General features: G+C 41.4%; 1 protein-coding gene across 2 annotated transcripts in view; it reads left to right on the forward strand.

The window, feature by feature from the left end:
- Positions 1–22,253, forward strand: part of TJP2 (tight junction protein 2) — a 119,818-nt gene that overhangs the window by 38,746 nt on the left and 58,819 nt on the right. Inside the window, exon 2 of one of the 2 annotated variants that reach the window (XM_070742639.1) lies at positions 1,182–1,293. Coding sequence is in view for 1 of the 2 variants with exons in the window: in XM_070742638.1 (XP_070598739.1) it covers positions 9,885–9,947 (63 nt within the window). In the remaining variant the exon portion in view is untranslated. Of the gene's footprint in view, positions 1–1,181; positions 1,294–9,238; positions 9,948–22,253 lie in introns of those variants that run through there. The other variant, XM_070742638.1, reaches the window with a different exon arrangement.

Below are 22,253 nucleotides of genomic sequence, written 5' to 3' on the forward strand. Positions count from 1 at the left end.
GATTTCTCATCGTACGACCACAATTTAGTCCAAAATTTCTTTTGCTAAGATGGTTGTTAAATGTGTTTTGACCCATTTTATTAGCTTTCTTACCATGGTTGTTAAGTGAATCACTGCAGGTGTTAAGTTAGTATCATTAAAGTGAATCTGACTTCCTCATTAACTTTCCTTGCAAAAGGTGATCATATGACACTGCAATTGTCATAAATAAATGCTAGTTGCCAAACATCCAAATATTGACTATGTGCTTATGGGAATGCTTCAATTGTGGGGTGTGAAAAATGGTCATAAGTCATTTTTCAGTACCATGAAAAGTATAGAAGCATAAATACTTTTTAAAATATAAAATTGTTTGGATCAATAACTAGATTAGATCTAGCTTGTATTCTCTTCCTAGTATTGCCCTTCCTTCCTTCTTTCCTTCCTTCCACCCTTCCTTCCCATATTTCTCAATTTATTTGAATTCTAAAGCTAACAGATTTAAATGTACACGTAGATTGAAGCCTTGTTCTTTCAATATACTGTACAGTACAGGTAGCAATGATTAGAAAACTTCTGACCTCCTATAATTTTATCATGTCATGCTTCTTGACAAAAGGGATCTAGTATTAGCTACTCCTACTCCAGGACAATTCAAACATTGAATTCGGACATTGGCTGAATTCATACATTAGACTGAGCTACAATTTTTCACTCTTGTTTTTTTAAAATAATTCAGTGTTGCTATTGGCATGTTTTGAAGCCAGGGTGTGATGGACAAACAATAAAAGCTTAATTCCTAGTATTTGTTAAGGAACAATGGATGGATTCTCACACTATGCTGCTCTAAAAAAAACCCTGAATTGTAGCCTAGCACAATATGTGAGCCTAGCTATTGTTTCATGGGAATTTATAGATATGAAGCCAATGTATCAGTAAATCTGGTTCTAACAGGCATATTTATATTGATGCATTGATTTAAAAAAAATTGTAGTATAAACGTGTGTCATTATGTATAGCATTAAACAACCAAAGAGAATTGTCAAAGAAAAATATTTTCTATATTAATTTGCTAAGCAGAATTGTGTCCTGTGTAGCCTAATTTAAAAGTAATTACAAATCTGCAGTTGATAATATTTCAAGCTTGACTTTGATTAATTGCATTGACAATTTACATTGTCCTTCTATTATTATTAATTTAGGGACCAGACATCAATATATCCATCTCCTTGTGAATGGGAGTATAGCTGTAATTCGAACCCAAGGCACTTTACAGGAAGTGCATTGAGAAGACTGAAGCCAGACCTTCCCCAGGTATGTGTTAATACATTCAATAATTTAAATCAATAGTCTGAAACAATAAAGAGATAAATTATTATTCTAGGATCCTTTTGATTGTATAAAAAATTGCTCTAGGGCAGGGATCCCCAACTTCCAAACCTCAGTCCATGGAGTAGCTATAACAAGCGAAGCCCCATCTACAGGATCAGACAGCACATGAAACTATGCCCACTCCAGTTCATGGAAAAACTTTAAGCCACAAAACCAGTCCCTGGTGCCCAAAAGTTTGAGGGTCACTGCTGTAGGAATAGTATACCATGTAGTCTTGACAAACCATATCATAAAATTGAACTCTGGGCATATGTACATAGTGAAGCAAATACTTTAAAGGGCTTAGGAACAAAAAAAATATTCCTAGTTAAACAAAATCAAAGTAAAGCTACAGTGATCCCTCGATTTTCGCGGGGGTTACGTTCCAAGACCTCCCGCGAAAATCGATTTTCCGCGATATAGCGGCGCGGAAGTAAAAACACCATTTTTGGCTATGGACAGCCAAAAACTACCCCCACGCACCCTTTTTCAAGGCAGCACAAGGAGCCGGGCTTGAAATTAGGGCAGGGAGCGACGAAAGTGCGGAAGCCGACAAAGATTGCTTTGAATGTCGGCTGCCCCCGCCCCCCCAGCACCCGCCCGCCCGCCGTTCGCCAGCCCGCCTGCCGCTCGCCCGCCCGGCCGCTCGCCCGGCCGCTCGCTCGCCGCTCACCCGCTCACCGGCCGTTCGCCCGGCCGTTCGCCCGGCCACCCGCCGTTCGCCCGGCCGCTCGAGAGCAAGAGGGGGAGAGATAGAGAGAGAGAAGGAAAGAAAGAAAGAGATGAGAGAGGGAGGAAGAGAGTGTGAGAGAGGAAGAAGCAAGATAGAGAAAGAGAGAGAGAAAGAAAGATGAGAAAGGAAGGAAGAGAGTGAGAGAGAGGAAGAAAGAGAGAGAGAGAAGAGTGGAAGGAAGAGAGAGAAATGATAGAAAAAAGGGAGAAAAAAAAGAGAAATGAGAAAAAGATTGAGGAAGAGAATGACAGGAAAGAAAGAGAAAGAGACAGAGAAGTGACTCTTGGTGATGACGTATGACGTCATCGGGTGGGAAAAACCGTGGTATAGCAAAAAAAACGTGGAGTATTTTTTAATTATTAGTTTTTGAAAAACCGTGGTATAGCGTTTCGCGAAAATCGAGACCGCGAAAATCGAGGGATCACTGTATTTCCAAAACTCTTATCTAAGGTACTTCTAAAGAGCAGGTAGGTTTTCCATGCAATTAATATTATATATTAAAACAGGGGGCTCCAAACTTGGCAACTTCATCTCCCAGAATTCTCCAGCCAGCTAAATTTTCCTTTTTGCAGGGGAAAAAGAATATAAGGAGAGAGTAGTAGATAACTACAACGAATAAAGGAAAATCTAAGGTGATAGTATAAAAATAAAAAAATGCTATTCTGGGCTGGTAGTTCTTGACTTACAAATATGAGCCCCAAATTTCATTTGCTAAGCAAGATACTTGTTGAATGAGTTTAACCTATTTTGCAATCTTTTCTTTCCACAGTTATTAAGTGAATCACTATAGTTGTTAAGTTAGTAACATGGTTGTTAAGTGGCTCTGGCTTCCCCCAGTTACTTTGCTTGTCAGAAGGGTGCAAAGATGATCACATGGACATTGCAACTGCCATGTGTCCAAATTTTGATTACCTGGGCATAGGGACACCTTAAACTTCATAAGTGTGAAAAATGGTCATAAAACCCTTTTTCTATTTATTTATTTATTTATTTATTCATTCATTCGTTCATTCATTCATTCATTTATTAGATTTGTATGCCGTCCCTCTCCGTAGACTCGGGGCGGCTCACAGCAACAACAAAACAATGTACAACAAATCTAACAATTTAAAAAACACTTTAAAAGCCCATTATTAAAAGCAAACATACACACAACCATACCATGCATAAACTGTATAGGTCCGGGGGAGATGTCTCAATTCCCTCATGCCTGATGGCAGAGATGGGTTTTAAGGAGTTTGTGAAGGGCAAGGAGAGTGGGGGCAATCCTAATCTCCAGGGAGCTGGTTCCAGAGGGTTGGGGTCGCCACAGAGAAGGCTCTTCCCCTGGGTCCCGCCAAACGACATTGTTTAGTCGACGGGACCCGGAGAAGGCCAACTCTGTGGGACCTAACCGGTCGCTGGGATTCGTTTTTGAAATGAATTGTGAAGTTCACACCTCATTGGCAGTTTATAATTTATTGATTTATTGTAAAGTGCGTTTTTAAAAAAACATTTTAATATACAATTATATTTATTTATTTATTTGTTTATTTATTTATTTATTGGATTTGTATGCTGCCCCTCTCCGCAGACTCGGGGCGGCTAACAACAGCAGTAAAACCGTACAACAAAATCCAATACTAAAAAAGAGTTAAAAACCCATTATATAAAAATCATACATACAAACATACCATACATAAAATTGTGAAGGCCTAGGGGGAAAGTATATCTTAGTTCCCCCATGCCTGTCGGCAGAGGTGGGTTTTAAGCAGCTTACGAAAGGTAAGGAGGGGGGGCAATTCTAATCTCTGGGGGGAGTTGGTTCCAGAGGGTCGGGGCCACCACAGAGAAGGCTCTTCCTCTGGGTCCCGCCAAGCGACATTGTTTGGTTGATGGGACCCAGAGAAGACCCACTCTGTGGGACCTAACTGGTCGCTGGGATTCGTGCGGCAGAAGGCGGTCCCTGAGATATTCTGGCCCGGTGCCATGAAGGGCTTTATAGGTCATAACCAACACTTTGAATTGTGACCGGAAACTGATCGGCAACCAATGCAGACTGTGGAGTGTTGGTGTAACATGGGCATACCTAGGGAAGCCCATGATTGCTCTCGCAGCTGCATTCTGCACGATCTGAAGTTTCAAAACACCTTTTAAAGATAGCCCCATGTAGAGAGCATTACAGTAGTCAAACTTCGAGGTGATGAGGGCGTGAGTGACTGTGAGCAGTGACTCCTGGTCCAGATAGGGCAGCAACGCCCCCCTCGCCACAGCTGAAAGATGTTTCTCTAATGCGAGTTGTGGATCGAAGAGGACGCCCAAGTTGCAGACCTTCTCTGAGGGGTTCAATAATTCCCCCCAGGGTAATGGATGGACAGATGGCATTGTTCTTGGGAGGCAGAACCCACAGCCACTCCGTCTTATCCGGGTTGAGCTTCAGTCTGTTGACACCCATCCAGACCCCAACAGCCTCCAGGCACCAGCCCATCACTTCCACTGCTTCGTTGACTGGACATGGGGTGGAGATGTATAACTGGGTATCATCGGCATATTGATGATACCTCACCCCATGCCATTTTTATATGCAAATCTTCAGAAACAAAAGGAATCATTCTTTTAAAACAATCAATTATTTGAATAATCCCCATTTTCTTCAAAACAAAATGTAGATTTTGTTTTCACATTATGAATTTCTAAAAAAATTCATTGGCATGAATTTGGTTTAAACCAAGGTTCACATGCCATCGTAAGCCATATGTTTTATCATAGATAAAACATAGATGATTATAGATGAAACATATGAAGCAGCATAATTTTCTGGCTATGTGTATGAGCTCAGAGAGAAATATACAGTAGTAAGAAAAAACTGTCTATTGAAAAAAGGGGAAGGAAAAAAAAACCAGCTAATAACATTTCACTTTCTTTGAATGGACTAAATTTCCAATTCAGGATTACATGGTTGTGACTCAAGTGACCTCAAAGGACTTCTTCTTTAGTTGCAACATTTTGTTTTAAAATCGAACAGCCTTTCCCAATCTGGAATTCCCACAGCCTTCAGTCTCACTGTCTGGCAGTTTTGAGAGTTTTGAGTCACATTGCATCAAGATAATGCCAGTATGCAAAAGGTTGCTCAAATGGATATAAATGGTACAGTTAACGAAGCTGTGGAAGTGATGTGCCAGTGCCTGGAGGCTGTTGGGGTCTGGATGGGTGTCAACATACTCAGACTCAACCCTGATAAGACGGAGTAGCTGTGGGTTTTGCCTCCCAAGGACAATTCCATCTGTCCATCGTGCAGAATGCAGCTGCGAGAGCAATCATGGGCTTCCCTAGGTATGCCCATGTCACACCAACACTCCGGAGTCTGCATTGGTTGCCGATCAGTTTCCGGTCACAATTCAAAGTGTTGGTTATGACCTATAAAGCCCTTCATGGCATCAGGCCAGAATATCTCTGGGACCGCCTTCTGCCACATGAATCCCAGCGACTGGTTAGGTCCCACAGAGTTGGCCTTCTCCAGGTCCCGTCGACTAAACAATGTCGTCTGGTGGGACCCAGGGGAAGAGCCTTCTCTGTGGCGGCCCCGACCCTCTGGAACCAGCTCCCTCCACAGATTAGAATTGCCCGCACCCTCCTTGTCTTTTGCAAACTCCTTAAAACCCACCTCTGCCGCCAGGCATGGGGGAATTGAGACATCTCCCCCAGGCCTATATAGTCCTATGCATGGAATGCTTGTGTTGTATGTTCTTTTTAATAATGGGTTTTTAGATTTTTAAATATTAGATTTGTTCTGTGTATATTGTTTTGTTGTTATTGTGCGCCGGGGGCGGCATACAAATCTAATAAATAATAATAATAATAATAATAATAATAATATAAATTGAATAATCTCAATTTCACACGTTTATCTTTTTCTATACCCATAATGGTTGAAGTAAACATTTTGTCTATGCACCTGAAACAAAACTGAGCATATATTATCTTTGTTGTTGTTGCTGTATTAATAAGCAGAGCAAAATGTATTACTTTCATCTTGTCTACCGATTACTCATTTTTGTTAATTAGAATAGCCTAGGAATGTCATTGGGATGCCTATGGTGCAAACCAGGAACAACTTAAGAAAAAGCCATGTAACATTTACTTACTTCATACAGTATTTTATTGGTTTTTTTTTTTTAAAAAACACCATGCAGTGCTTCTCAAACACCCTGTTACTCCTGCCAGAACAGAACCTTATTTTTCCCCGACTGACTGAACAGTTGAATAAGATCACAGCTTTGTCTGGTTCCCATCTTTGAAAGTAAACAAGGTACTACTGACTTTGCAAACTGATTATTACCGGAAACATCTGAAATACCATCGGCATATTTTTCCTTGGGGATTATTTTGCACTTCTATAAATTGTTGCTGAGGTGGTTTGCTGTATGGCCACACCAGTCTAGGAGCACCCACTACTCAGAGAGAGCTGTAATCCCTCCCTGAGCTTCAGTTACTGTTTCCTGCATTTAGGGCACTGCTATTATCTAGTTTGTCTTCTCCATATTATTCATAGTTGTTTTCCTTGACAGTCCTGTCATCTCTTATTTTTCACTTGCTAAAACCTCGTCCAACCCGGGGCCCGTGTGTCACTTTCTGTTTCCCAGGTCCAGTTTATCTAGGATTTGTGAAACAATTACTCAACAGAAGCCCTAGATTTGTCTCTCTGGGCCTTCGAGGCACTTTTTGACTCCTGGGGACCGGGCAGTTTTCTTGGCAGGTCCCAAATTTAGACATTAATCAAAGCTGAAACTTTCAGGCAAACTCCCTAGGAAAGCCCCCTGTCCTCAAACCAGTGATTTTCAACCTTTTTTGAGCCGCGGCACATTTTTTACATTTACGAAACCTTGGGGCACATTGAGTGGGGCGAGGGGGGGGGGCTAAAAAAAATTTGGACAAAAAAATTATCTCACTTCCTCCCTTTCGCTCTATTTCTCTCTCCCTCTTTCTCTTCCTTCCTTCCTTTCTTTCTCTCCATCCCTCTTTCTTTCTCTTCCTTCCTCTCTTTTTTGCTCTTTCTCCCTCCCTCCCTCCCTCCCTCTATGTCTTTCTCTCTCTCTCCTTCCCTCCCTCTCTTTCTCTCTCTTGCTTTTTTTCTCTCTTTCTTGCTTTCTTTCTCTCTCTCTTTCTCTCTCTTGCTTTCTTTCTCTCTCTCTTGTTCTCTTTCTCTCTCTTTCTCTCTCTTGTTCTCTTTCTCTCTCTCTCCCTCTTCCTCTCTCTTGCTTATCTTTCTCTTTCTCTCTCTCTCTCTTGCTTTCTTTCTCTCTCTGAGCTTCGCGGCACACCTGACCATGTCTCACGGCACACTGGTTGAAAAACACTGCCTCAAACAATGATTAGAAGTGGGCATTCCTTCCAAATAGCTCAAAACACAAAGATTGCAGGCTGGAAATGGATAGCCTTACTGAGAAAATTAAAAAATAGAGATGAGGAAGAATTTATTAACTGTTGGGACAAATTTTATAATTGGATGGGGAAAAGGGGGGGGGGAGAAAAAGAGTGGCAAGAAACTTGCAAAGTAAAGGTCAGAGTTTTGGATATAAAAGGGAATTTTTTTTTAAACAAAAAAGGTATACCTGATTAAGGTCACTGCTAAGATTTGGTTTATTATGTAAAATATGACTTGTGCAATAGGAAAGAAGCGCTACTATTGATTGATTGATTGATTGATTTTGTCCAATACACAATGAGAGTTTTAGTGGGTATAATAAAATATATAATGAAGGTTATGGAGGATATACTCATAGTAAAATATATCTAAGAAAGAATAGAAGTTATAGCAATAAAACATATCAATGAAAGAATAAAAGAAGAGATATAGGAATATAAAAAAGGTATAGGAGATATAGGAGAGAAATAGGACAGGGGACGGAAGGCACTCGTGCACTTATTATTATTATTATTATTATTATTATTATTATTATTATTATTTAGATTTGTATGCACGCCCCTTATTGACCTCTTAGGAATCTGGAGAGGTCAACCGTGGATAATCATCTAAGGGTAAAGTGTTGGGGGTTTGGGGACGACACTATGGAGTCCGGTAATGAGTTCCACGCTTCGACAACTCTGTTACTGAAGTCATATTTTTTACAGTCAAGTTTGGAGCGGTTAATATTAAGTTTAAATCTGTTGTGTGCTCTTGTGTTGTTGTGGTTGAAGCTGAAGTAGTCGCCGACAGGCAGGACGTTGAAGCATATGGTCTTGTGGGCAATACTTAGATCATGTTTAAGGCATCTTAGTTCTAAGCTTTCTAGGCCCAGGATTGAAAGTCTAGTCTCGTAGGGTATTCTGTTTCGAGTGGAGGAGTGAAGGGCTCTTCTGGTGAAGTATCTTTGGACATTTTCAAGGGTGTTAATGTCTGAGATGCGATGTGGGTTCCAAACAGCTGAGCTGTATTTGAGGATGGGTCTGGTGAAAGTTTTGTAAGCTCTGGTAAGTAGTGAGAGATTGCCAGAGCAGAAGCTAGGTAGGATTAGGTTTACAACTCTTGAAGCCTTCTTGGCTGTTTTTGCAGTGGGCTTTGGCACTTAAGTCTTTTGTTATTAGTACTGTATACTGAGGTCTTTAACCGAGTGGGGATTATCTGTGATAATTTGATTATTCAGTTCGTATTTGGAGTTCAGATTCTTTTCCCCAATGTGTAGGAGAGTATTTACTAGAAAATTGTAACCCAGGCACCTCACAAATTTGTACAATTTTTTAATGTTTTTATTTGTCTTGTTGCATATGTTTGTTTATAAATAAAAATTATTTTTAATTTTTAAAAAAACACCACAAGATTGCAGGCCCAAGGCTGGAGGTGAAGTAACAACAGCTTTTCCTCACGCCCAGCATCAGGGCACAGCATTAAAGGCCTACTCAAGCGCATAGGAATTTTGTTGCCCTGACCCTCTTCGACCCACTTCTCTGAAACAGGCTCTTCTAACGAGTTTTTGTTTTACTCAGCGGCTTAATTTCTTCCCAACGCCCCCCCCCCCTTCCCCCGTGTATGTGTTATTCGCGTACTCGCGCGCTACTTTTTCTACTCTTTGTAACTCTTCCCTTCGCATCACCCCCCCGTTCCCCCCCCTCATGGAAACGGAAGCGTCGGCCGAGGCGAGGCATTGAGTGGCTCCCGCGGATTCCTCCCTCGCATCAGGGGAGGCGTCGAGCGCACAATTAATGCCCTCGCCGGCGCGCCCGCCCCTCAACTTCCAAGAGGCAAGACGAAAATGTTGCAATGGGAGCAGCGCAAGGTTCCGCCGGGAGCGAACCAATGCGCCCAGGAGGGGGGAGGGAGCAGGTCTGTATTAGCCACCCCCCCCCATCCCCGTTTTATCCTTCGCTGCTATTCTCCGGTGTCGCGGGAGCTCTGTTTCTCTCGCCTGGTCTTGGCGAGCGTAAAGTCGGCGCCACAGGTGCGCGCGGTTTGTTTGTTTTTTTGGTGGGAACCTTCCCCCCCCCTTCGACTCGGAATGGTAGCGGCGTTATTAAAGAGTGTTGCTTTGGCGTGATAGTTGCGCTCAGCCCAGGGAACAGCTGGATATTCCGGCCGGGCGGCTTCTTTTGGATTTGTTGGGAGGATGGGATAAGGACTGCGAGGGCCAGAAGAGGAAGTTTTGGAGTTTCCCAAACAGTGGCAAACTTTTTTTTTCCCCCGGGGTGTAAGGAAGCCCCAGAGTTTGCTCGGGAATATAGCAAGGCGGCCGCCGCCGCTGCTTTCGGAGCGTGAAAATCGGGGGAGGGAAGTGGGACGGCTGAAGTTTTCCCCCGTAGTGGTTTCCTTCAAGGGACCCTCTTGGAGATGCCGGTGAGAAGGAGCGATCGCTATGTGCCTGCTCGGTCGATGTTTTCGCCGTGGTTTAGGGTAAGTTTGGAAGCATCTTTCCCTCCTCTTTCCTTTCCTTCTTTCATCTCCTTCCTCCTCCTTTCCTTCCCTCCTTTCCTTTCCTCTCTTTCTTTTCCTCTCCTTCCTTCCTTCCTTTCCTTTTCCTATCATTTCCTTTCTTCTTTCCTTTCCTCTCCTCCTCTCCTTCCTCCTCCTTTCCTTTCCTTCCTCATCATTTCCTTTCCTCCTTTCCTTTCCTCTCCTTTCTTCCTTCCTTTCCTTCCTTTTCCTATCCTTTCCTTTCTTCTTTCCTTTCCTTTCCTCTCCTGCCTCCTCCTTTCATTTCCTTTCTTCCTTCCTTTCCTTCCTTTCCTTTCCTCTCCTCTCCTTCCTTCTCCTTTCCTTTCTTTCCTTCTTTCCTTTCCTTTTTACTCTTTCTTTTCCTCTCCTTTCTTCTTTCCTCTCCTCTCCTTCCTCCTCCTTTCCTTTCCTTCCTCATCATTTCCTTTCCTCCTTTCCTTTCCTCTCCTTTCTTCCTTCCTTTCCTTCCTTTTCCTATCCTTTCCTTTCTTCTTTCCTTTCCTTTCCTCTCCTGCCTCCTCCTTTCATTTCCTTTCTTCCTTCCTTTCCTTCCTTTCCTCTCCTCTCCTTCCTTCTCCTTTCCTTTCTTTCCTTCTTTCCTTTCCTTTTTACTCTTTCTTTTCCTCTCCTTTCTTCTTTCCTCTCCTCTCCTTCCTCCTCCTTTCCTTTCCTTCCTCATCATTTCCTTTCCTCCTTTCCTTTCCTCTCCTTTCTTCCTTCCTTTCCTTCCTTTTCCTGTCCTTTCCTTTCTTCTTTCCTTTCCTCTCCTCTCCTGCCTCCTCCTTTCCTTTCTTTCCTTCTTTCCTTTCCTTTTTACTCTTTCTTTTCCTCTCCTTTCTTCTTTCCTTTCCTCTCCTCTCCTTCCTCCTCCTTTCTTTTCCTTTCCTTGTTTTCCTTTCCTTTCCTTTCTTCTTTCCTTTCCTTCCTTTCCTTTCCTTCCTTTCCTTTCTTCTTTCCTTTCCCTTCCTTTTTCTTCTTTCCTTTCCTCTCCTTCCTCTTCCTTCCCATCCCATCCCATCCTCTTCCTAAAGAGTGGAATTTATGGACTCCATCTAAATTGGTTTAAAATGGACCCAGGCCTTCCTTTGTTGCAAAAAAGAGAGGAAATTATCGTATTTTTGGTTATTGAAAACAATGGACAGTGTTAGGTGGCTATTTATTTACTTATTAGTAGTATACAATGATATAACAATGTTTATATACATGATACTAGTAAGAGAGAAACATTAGGACAGGGGACGGGTTGGCACGCTGGTGCACTTATGCTCCTTACTGACCTCTTAGGAATCTGGAGAGGTCAACTGTGGATAGTCTAAAGGGAAAAGTCTTGGGGGTTAGATGATGAAACTACAGAGTCTGGTAGTGATGGCTTTTGATTTGACTTTCTGAATACACATTGCTGGGTATATTATTTGGGATAGGTCCATAGTGCAAGTGAGATAGTTGAGTGCTTTACCTTGTGGAGTGGAACCTACATACCAGGGTAGTTGGTATTTTGCTAGTAGTGCAAACATCCTTTACTTTGCCCATGGTTTAGTGAATTGTCCTCAAGGCAGATCACGGTGCTGTTTATCACCTGACGCAATTGAGTGCCCTCAAAACTTACAACTCTTCGGGGCCCAGACATGAAGATTCAGAGGAAGTGTAATTCAAGCTTTAGAAGGGCCCCGGGGTGATAAAAGCCTGGTATAGGTGATGTTCAGGTTTTGTTCCTTTTTGACTTCTGCACAAATATACGAGAGAGTGATTTGGTATGTTACATTAAAGACTGCATGCTTCAAACTATTATAAACTAGGCAAGCAATTGTCCAAAGTTCACTAAAAGGACTAAGTCCACAGCCTTTTTGGACAAAGCCAAAAAGCAACTGCAAAAGTTTAGTTTAGTTTATTGTTTGTTTATTTATTTTATTGATTGATTGATTGATTGATTTTTTTATTTGTTTGTTTGTTTGTTTATTATTTGTTTGTATGGGGTAGTAGTAGTTTGTACAAACATAACATAAGTAAAAAGTAACAATAAAAAGGGAAAGTAGGACAGGGACGGTAGGCACACTGGTGCGTTGATGCACACCCCTTACAGACCTCTTAGAAATGGGGAGAGGTCGACTGTAGACAATCTAAGATTACAGTGTTCCCTCGATTTTCGCGGGTTCGAACTTTGCGAAAAGTCTATACCACGGTTTTTCAAAAATATTAATTAAAAAATACTTTGTGGGTTTTTTCCCTATACCATGGTTTTTCCCAACCGATGACGTCATATATCATCGCCAAACTTTTGTCTGCATTTAATAAATATTTTTAAAAATAAACTTTAATAAATAAACAGGGCGAGTAATAATCTGAATGGTTGCTAAGGGAATGGAAAATTGCAATTTAGGGGTTTAAAGTGTTAAGGAAAGGCTTGTGATACTGTTCATAGCCAAAAATAGTGTATTTACTTCCGCATCTCTACTTCACGGAAATTCGACTTTCGCAGGCGGTCTCAGAATGCATCCCCCGCGAAAAGCGAGGGAACACTGTAGTGCAATATATGCACCCATTAATGCAAACACGGTGGGGAGGGAGGGAGAATTTGGCTGAGACTTATGTCAAACAGGACACTAAGCCAGCTAAATTATTTTATGCCTTTCCCCTTGTGTGAACCCAGTTTTAGTCTACGGTTTAGCAAGTTGCACTAGCCTATCCAGTTTTGGTTGTTGTTGTTTTTAAACTATGGTTAAACCTCCTATGACTTAATGTATTGTGCAGACATGGTGACAACGAGTGTAGTAGTTCAATAGACATTTGAAATTACAATGTATGTTTATTTTCTGTAAAAATAGAGCAGTGAAGGTGAAATATTCAGATGAAATCTGAGGCGTGGTTTATTTCTTAATTCGAGAACAGGAATGGCTAAACGTTTCAGCACCAAGTGGCAAAACTGAAGCCAGAACCTGGAACAGAGCAGCTCGCCTGTGTGCATGCGTGCGGCAGGCAGGTGGTAAAGGCCAGCTGGCCTGTCACACATGTGTGCACCAGAACCTGAAAGAGCAGCTGTGTGACAGACCAGTTGGCCGGTGCACATGCGCATGAAGAAACCCGGAAGAATAGCTGGTGACGGCTGCATGCCTAGGGGAAGGGCTGTGAATGCTACCTCTGGCACACATGCCATAGGGTCACCATCACGGTTCTAGAAGATCAAACTTTTATAAGTTCTGTAACATTTTCAACATTGCAAATGAATCACAAATTTGTCCCAGTAACCTATGTTGTGAATTATTATTATTATTATTATTATTATTATTATTATTACTATTATTATTATTATTACTATTACTATTATTACTATTACTATTATTATTAGGATTTCTTTTTTTTTAATTTTAAATTTTTTTATATACAAATATACAAAACATAAAAAACAATCATAACAGTTGGTAATAGGATCTTTAACAAAACAGTATATATATATATATATTATAGCATTCAGTAAGCGTATAGACTTACGAAAAGGTGAGAGAAAGAAAATATGAAAGGAAAAAATAAAGATAGAGAGAAAAAGAGGAGAAGAGGAAAAAAAGAGGTGAAGAAAAAGAAGAGAAGAAGAGGGTGGGCGAGTGTACAGTGAAGTTGTGTTGAGAATGTGAACTAATTTTAACTTTATTAGCTCATTACCTTAGATCAAGATTAGTCGTATAGAAAGAGAGAAGCCAGCGTTAAATTTATCACAGTATATTATTAGGATTTCTATGTCTTACTGTGATATACAAATTAATAGCGCATTTGGAATTAAGGACCAACCTAAAAACATTTTTCGATCCCTTAATTCACCCTTGGAATTTTTTTTATGGCTTTGCAAGGTTGTAGAGATGATTCTTTTAAAGAAAGTAAAAGGTATTGTTTGGGTTTATTTGTGAAAACACTGATGCCTTTTGAAAGGATAGGAGCCAGGTATGAGTCTCAGGAGAAGGGCGGCCTAGAAACAAACAAACAAACAAATAAATAAATCAGAATTTTTTAAAAATTTATTCATTCATTCATTCATTCATACATACATTCATTCATTCATTCATTCATTCATTCATTCATTCATTCATTCAATTTGTATGCTGCCCATTCCTGAAGGCCTCAGGGCAGTTTACAACAATAAAACAATAAAAACAATATAATGTAAACAACAATAGAGTCAATATAAAACCATCTAAAAACATTGACATAGGCACACTATATCATACATACCCAATCATATCTTATAGAGATATCAATTTAAGAGATATCAATCTATTTATCAATTTAAGTTAAGAATAAGATAACTAGGAAGCTAATATTTAATAAAACATATGTTTTTTCAAGCAACAAATTATTTTGTGGCATTTGATATTTGCCTAAGAAGGGATTTGTACAATTCTTATATTTGTACTATTTCTTATTACACAATAATGCATAAAAATAGAGTTACTGCAATCCACCTGCTTGAAGGCACAACAATACACAAGGGTCTGGTCAGATCAACTATACATAAGACTTTTAATTATTTCTTGAAAATTATAATCTGTCTCCTACTTTTTAAATTGAAAACAAATATAGAAAGCATGTATTTATATCAACTGGAATTTTGAATTATGTTTTAATATTATTTGATCATCTTGAAAGATTTGTAAAGTTTCATTGCGGCTAACTGCATAATAACTTTTAGAAGCCAATATGCATCTGTTAATTTTATTCAAATATTATTGCGTACTGTTCTGGACCCAATACTGTTCAGTGCACGTGGTCGGAAGAAAGATGTATTCTTGTTAGATTATTGTTCTGACAGCAGAAATGAATTTGCTATTGTTCCTTTTCCCTATATTTATTTATCATATTTAGGAACTGCCTATTTCCCTCATAGAGTGACTCTGGTTGGTAAAAGTGACTAATATTAATTTGTAAAAAACTAATATCTTTTCATACTCAGAATTAGTATGAAACTTAAACTTGTTTGGCAAGTGGTATTATTTGAATTCTTGACTTACTGCTTGTTGTCTGTATCTGTCTGTCTGTATCTGTCTGTCTGTCTCTCTCTCTCTCACACACACACACACAGAATAGAACTCTGCACTTCATGCTCTTAGCTAATAGTAGACCAATAAAGGGATGAATGGCTTCAGGTGGTTTTATTTCATTTTTAAAAATATCATGTGTTATAATTTGCCCAATAATTGAAGTTATCTCTTTTCTGAGATGGTTATATGTCTGGAGATCTCTCAGTGGAGAAAATATAATCATATCAATGCAAGACACGGGAAAGTCAAATACTGTGTGTTGCTTCAGCACAGAATAATTTGCAGGAATTTAAAACATGGAATCTTTATGAACATGGACGTGGAAAGTTCAGGCACCATGTTCCTTATTGCTGATTTAAAGGATACTGATGAACACAGACCAACAAAGCCTATGAAACATTACTCTCCCCAGCCGATATCGTCTACTTGTCATCCAAGTGTTGCTGAATTGAATGTAGTACCACAGAAAGGCTGTGGCCTATAGCTTGCAATGTGGAAGAGCATTGCAGAAAGAAGGGGGAAGTAGGTTTCTGAGGCTCTGGTGTCTGGAGGCAGCCACAAACTTCCTTTGCTAAAGTAGGACAAAGCCTGAGAGGATGGGACTGGCCATGGGACTTATTTTCTGGATTTATTATCACAACAAAGCTGGTGGAAGAGATAAGTACAGTGGGAAAAGATAAACACATACAACCAAAGAATGAGGCCTTGGAGCAGCTCAATAGCTGTGCTTGTTTCCTAACTAAATGCAAAATCTCGTTACATTTGCTTAAGCCTTTTTCTTTTTTTTTAAATGTATCCAGCAAGTTATGGCAATGTCAGTAAACATCTGCCTCCTCGGCTGAGAGTTCACATGCTCTTTGCCTCAGCTAACAATTGCAGGGCAAGAGAGATTACATTGGAGCCCACAATAGACAAAGGAGTCAGTGTCTGGAGGGGGTAGGGAAGCAGCACAGAATTGAGCGAAGAAGAGGCTTCTTGGGGATGCCATCGTTTTTTCTCTTTTCAGCTCAATGGCTCAATCTAGTTCTTGTTCTCATTCTCATTCTGATAGGGTCAAATGACACAAATATAACGTGAGATCATCCGTTGGTTGCCGATTAGTTTCCAGACGCAATTCAAAGTGTTGGTAATGACCTATAAAGCCCTACATGGCATCGGAGCAGAATACCTACAGGACCGCCTTCTGCCACACGAATCCCAGCGGCCGATTAGGTCCCACAGAGTTGGCCTTCTCCGGGTCCCGTCGACTAAACAATGTCGTCTGGCGGGACCTAGGGGAAGAGCCTTCTCTGTGGTGGCCCCAGCCCTCTGGAATCAACTCCTCCCCCCCGGAGATTCACACTGCCTCCACCCTCCTCGCCTTCCGCAAGACTCCGAAAACCCATTTATGTCGCCAGGCATGGGGGAATTAATGTACCCCCTTCTGACTAGCAAGACTTGAGTATGGTTATGATTGCGTAGTGTCGATTGATTTTTAGTGATAGTGGGTTTAACTATAGTTTTAATCATTAGATTTGTACTGCATTGTTATTGTTGTTGTGTGCCGCCCCAAGTCCTTGGATTGGGACGGCATACAAATACAGTGGTACCTCGTGATACGAATCCCTCGTCATACGAACTTTCCGAGATATGAACCCGGGGTTCGGAAATTTTTTGCCTCTTCCGAACTTTTTCTGTCTTACGAACCCGCCGCCCGAATGCCGAGTTCAGGTTCGGGTGGATGCCGAGAAGCCCTGCCGCCCCGCTGTTGCCTTTTGAAACAGCCGGGGGGCTTCTCAGCATTCTCCTGAATGCCGAACCCGGAAGTTTGGCAAAAGTTCGGGTTCGGCATTTTGGGTTCAGGAGGATGCTGAGAAGCCCTGCCGCCCGGCTGTCAGTTTGCAAAAGAGCCGCGGAGCTGTCGGGCTGGTCAGGAAGCTCAAACGGAGGTGGGGAATCCCAATAGGGAATACCATGGGCGGAGCTTTGACGTCACGAAGACATCCTTCCTGGCTGGCTGAAACGTGGGGGCAGGTGGGCATGAGCGTTCGTGTGAGATTTGGTTTCTGCGCATGCGCAGGGAACCAGATCTCATGTGAGGACGCTCATGCACATGAGATTTTGCCAATGTGGGGGATTTTTTTGCTTCCACCGAAAATCAGCAAAATCTCATGCGCGCCAGCGTCCTCACATGAAATTTAGCTTCCTGCGCGGGTGCAGAATCCAAATCTCGCACAGATGCAAGCGCCCTCCCGCCGGTCACGCAGAGCTGTGCACGTAACCACACCGATAGTGGCGGCAACGGGGAACCCTTGCCTACCTACCATCATTTGCCCCCTATTAATATTGTCAGATACATTAAGTAGGGAAATTACATAAAAGAAAATGTATGTAACTGGATGACAAAATTAGGGAAAAACACTTTTGCAACTTTTTTGATGACTGATATTAGTTGCTAACAAAATACTGCATTCTATTTATGGAAAACTAGATGGTACATGGTATTGTTTGAATGTATGTTGAGAGAAAAATTTAAAAAAATTACCCCCCCCCCCAAATATTGTCAGGTAGGCAGTATTCCTCCCTTTCTTGCAAGCAGAATATATCATATTTCATTTTGGAGATCATTGGTGTAGTAATGTAAATTATAGATAAATTCCAACCAAGCGTAAGTGTTGTGTGTAAGGCATACTGGGAATAACATCTGTGGGTTGGAAGGAAGGAAATCTCTTAAACTGGCAAACTTTATTCCTGTTTTTCAAAGTCTTACATTTCGATTTGTGGGAAAGAAAAACGTTACTGGGCTGATTATTTTATTAGTAAGTTGAAATCAAATGCAGGGATAGAGGCAGAGGAATGCATAAGAATTCACATGGATGATGAGAAGCATATAAAAATTTACTATAGCGCCGTGATGGTGAACCTGTTGTATGTGAGCCACACTCAGAGCCCTTTGCCGGGCATGCGAGGCATCGCCCAGCTCAGCTCCACCTTACAAACAGGCGAGCCTCCCACCAGCCAGCTGATTTTCGTGTATCTGCTGTACATGTGCGGAGGATGGGATGCAGGGGTGGGCAGCAGGCAGGACGGGGTGGACCACAGTTCCACTGGTGGAAATGAAGATGTGTGTACAGCTCCAGCTGATCGGCAGCTGTCACTTTCTGGATTACCAGTCTCGGCTCAGCTCTCCTTTCCCCCCCTGCTGCTGCATCTGTGCTCCTTGCTTTTTTCCTCTTTCCTCCTTCCTGGCCTCGGACGAGCTTCCGTCTCTCCTGCTCGGCTCCCCTCCAGCCTCACGCGGCCACCTCCCGCCTGAGGTGCAAGCAGAAAGTGTGGGTGGAAGTGGCGCTGGCAGCATTTATGCTTCTGGCAGCCCCCGTTCGCCTAGCTACCCGGCCTGAGGTGGGGGGGCCCAACCCTGTTGCAGTATAGTAAATTATGTTAGAATAGGATTGTATATTAAAAATCTGGATTTCTAGCATAAAACCCTGATTCTATAAAACCCAGGACAAGGAAGGGCAATAAACTCGCCTAATCTGCATTCCTGGCGATCACTACAGGGAAACAAACGGAGCTCAAATAAACAAAGTTTTCACCACTCCGGACAGGACATTATAGGATCAAAGGGGGGAAATTTTCATTGCCTGGAGCACACAAACAGCAGGGCAATTAAGGAAGATTAGCCAGATAAAGAAGAAGCCTTCAGAGAAATTAGGTGTGAATAAACATCTGTTTTTCAAGGAGATTGTTTCTTGATATCTATGGGAAAGGAAGAACTCAAAAGGATACATTTGAAGCTGTATGGTTGGACGTATCATTTGACATGTATATGTAATTATACCCCATTTCCTTATGTTCCCAAATAAAAAGGAGCGCATGGCTCTACTCCATGTCACTCCACCCAGAGAGAGAATGTGTCCAGGTTCTTCTTTCTAGGATTCGCTTTCATGGGTGACCCCACACACGGCTGGGTCGCACTTAGCCTCTTTTGAAGGCATTGCTTTCATTAGGGGCTCAGCAGCATCCACAAGTGGTGGAGAAAAACTGGCAGGTTTATCCTGTTACCTCGGCATGCTGATGCGGTCGTCACGTGCCTGAGACTCTCATTGCTTATCATGGGAAACACGAAGCAAATTGTCACCCCAGCGAGCGACACTGGTAATATTGTACGTCGAGGACTTAACAGTTCACTTGAACGATGATGATCATTCAAGCCACTCCCACCTGCTCACATGGCCATTAAACCACACCCACAAAATGAACCACACCCACAGTGTGGCAGTAAAAAGTTTGGCTGTCCATTACTAATTGGATGTATATGGGAGACATGTGTGTGCGGGAGGGTTGTCAAGCACACATGCGGGGAAGAATGGGAGAGCCCCTGCCACGGCCAATTTTTGGTCCCAGGAGGATGCAGGGAGGCCTGCTAGGCCCAAAATGGGACAGCGGGGAATTACATCCCCTATTGCAGTGATGGCGAACCTATGGCATGGGTGCCACAGGTGGCACACGGAGCCATATCTGCTGGCACATGAGCCGTTGCCCTAGCTCAGCTCCAGCGTGCATATGTGTGCTGGCCATCTGTTTGGCTTGCACAGAGGCTCTGGAGGGCATTTTTGGCTCTGGGGGTGGGTGTTTTTACTCTCCCCCAGCTCCAGGGAAGCCTTTGGAGCCTGGGGAGGGCGAAACACGAGCCTACTGGGCCCACCAGAAGTTGGAAAACAGGCCTGGCCTCCAGAAGGCCTTCAGGAAGTGGGGGAAGGTATTTTCGCCCTCCCCAGGCATTGAATTATGGATGTGGGCACTCACGCATGCGCGATAGTTCACCTGCATGTTCTTGGCACCCAAAGAAAAAAAGGTTCACCATCACTGCCCTATTGCCTTTCCTTGTCGGAAGACACATGGGAAGGTTACAAATGGGGATCCCATGACCCCAGGTCATTGCAACTGTCACAAATACATCACAGTTACCAAGTCCCTCAGTTTTTAATCACATCACTGTAGGAATTAATAATAATAATAATAATAATAATAATAATAATAATAATAATTTATTAGATTTATATGCCGCCCCTCTCCGAGGACTTGGGGTGGCTCACAACAACATAAACAGTGTACAAATCCAATTTTAAAATACAATTTAAAACCCTTATAATAAAATAAAATAATCTCACAATCAATCAAACCATACACCAGCCTTGACAATTGGTGTGTGTGTTAGTTTCTCCATGCCTGGCGGCAAAGATGAGTTTTTAATAACTTATGAAAGGCGAGGAGGGTGGGGGCAGCCACAGAGAAGGCTCTCCCCCTGGGTCCCTCCAGACGACATTGTTTAGTTGACGGGACCCGGAAAAGGGCAACTCTGTGGGACCTAATCGGCCACTGGGATTTGTGTGGCAGAAGGCGGTCTCGGAGGTATTCTGGTCCAATGCCATGTAGGGGTTTGTAGGTCATAACCAACACTTTGAATTGTGACTGGAAATTGATCAGCAGCCAGTGCAGGACGCAGAGTGTTGTTGAGACATGGGCATATCTGGGGAGGCCCACGATTGCTCTCGCAGCCACATTCTGCACAATGTGAAGTTTCCGAACACTCTTCAACACTCTACACTCTCATGTAGAGAGCTGCAACATTAGGAAAGCCAATCATAAATCACTTTGCTTGTAACTTCAAACAGTTACTAAATGGATGGTTGCAATTCAATGACTACTATATTACAGAAAAATAGAGTATGTAATATTTTGATTTCTGCTGTAGGAAAATAACCTTATAACTATCACTCTTCTTCTTAATTGGGACCTCAAACAATGTACAAAACAAGAAAGAAAAAGAATATGTAATTAAACAAACCTCATCTACTTGCATAACAATGGAACCTATGAACACAAAGAATTCTATGTGTACATGTGCTTATATACACACATACAACCTACACAGTGATTATTTTCAATAAGTTGCATTGGCAACCTCTTAGATTGAGCCTTGAGATTAAACATTTCTTATGAGCTGTATAATTAGTTTAAGAGTAGATCTTCATTATAGATATGCTAAAACTTTAATATTGCAATGTTCTTAGGATAGAGCTTGTGCCCAGATTTTCAAATATGTCCTGGCATTTAAGCTGCAGATAAAAACAACAATTTAAAAAGCAATATTAACTCCTGTTTTCGTGTGTTTCCTGTCTTAAAATGAATTTTGACAGTTGTGGCTGCAGGCTTTCTCACTAAAGGGGCTGTTTATGTGTGTTAGTTTTCTTCCATTTTGGGGGGCATATGTTGTACCAATAACTGAACTGAATTCTTTAACATTTGCTGTATAAAGGCATTTTTAATCTTTGCTTCCTTGATCTTGAGAGACACTGAGTAGGTGTTAATTGTATGTGTAAATTGCTCTACCAGTGGTATATGTTGTAATCTTCTGATGAACTATTTTGAAGATTGCATCTTAATCAGTCTTGCCATATCAGTGTGTAGAGAAAGCTGTTTCACATCTTTCCAGTGAATTTCTTTGAAAGCCATTTTATTTATATATTCCTATATGGTATACTGTAGTATCAAAAGAAATGTATGTGAATTTTTAATATACAGTATTTATTTACTATACAGAAATAGTAAAGTATAGTTGCGGTACGATATCTTTCTATTTTTGGTTTCATTCTTTTTGTTGTATATATTGCTCAGAGTATAATGTGTTTTTCAAAAAGAATGAATTGATTTCATGATGCAATATTTTATTAAAGAAAAGTAATACAAAACTCCAGCCAAGTTACAAGTATTCTACTCACAATCAACTTATTTCCTGTCTTCATATTCCTCACATCTTAGAATACGTCTCTTAATCCAATGTTGTCTAATTAAAGGTACAACTTCCAATAATAATTTCTTTTATGTGTGCTCTATAATTACCACCATGCAATTAAAATGTTTACATTTTCAATTGAACAAAAGCACAAAGCAATAATCCTTTTTGCTCAATCTTTATTTATTGATATGGTTCCTGAGAGTTGACCACCTGTCTCTATTGTTATTCTTGCTGTCATTTCTACATAAACCTTCCCAGTTCAAGTAAACTTGAAAGTTTATTTAGCTGCTTTCAGGAATTCCTGAGACTTCAATCTTTTGGGTTTAATTTTATGAAACCCCACTGTTTGATAAAGAAACAGACAAATATAACTATTATGGTCACTTTTTACAATCGCAGTGGTCCTCTAATCCAGTGTTTCCCAACCTTGGCCACTTGAAGATATTTGGACTTCAACTC

The sequence above is a fragment of the Erythrolamprus reginae genome, chromosome 2 (genome assembly GCF_031021105.1).
Source record: "Erythrolamprus reginae isolate rEryReg1 chromosome 2, rEryReg1.hap1, whole genome shotgun sequence".
Classification (NCBI taxonomy): Eukaryota; Metazoa; Chordata; class Lepidosauria; order Squamata; family Dipsadidae; genus Erythrolamprus; species Erythrolamprus reginae.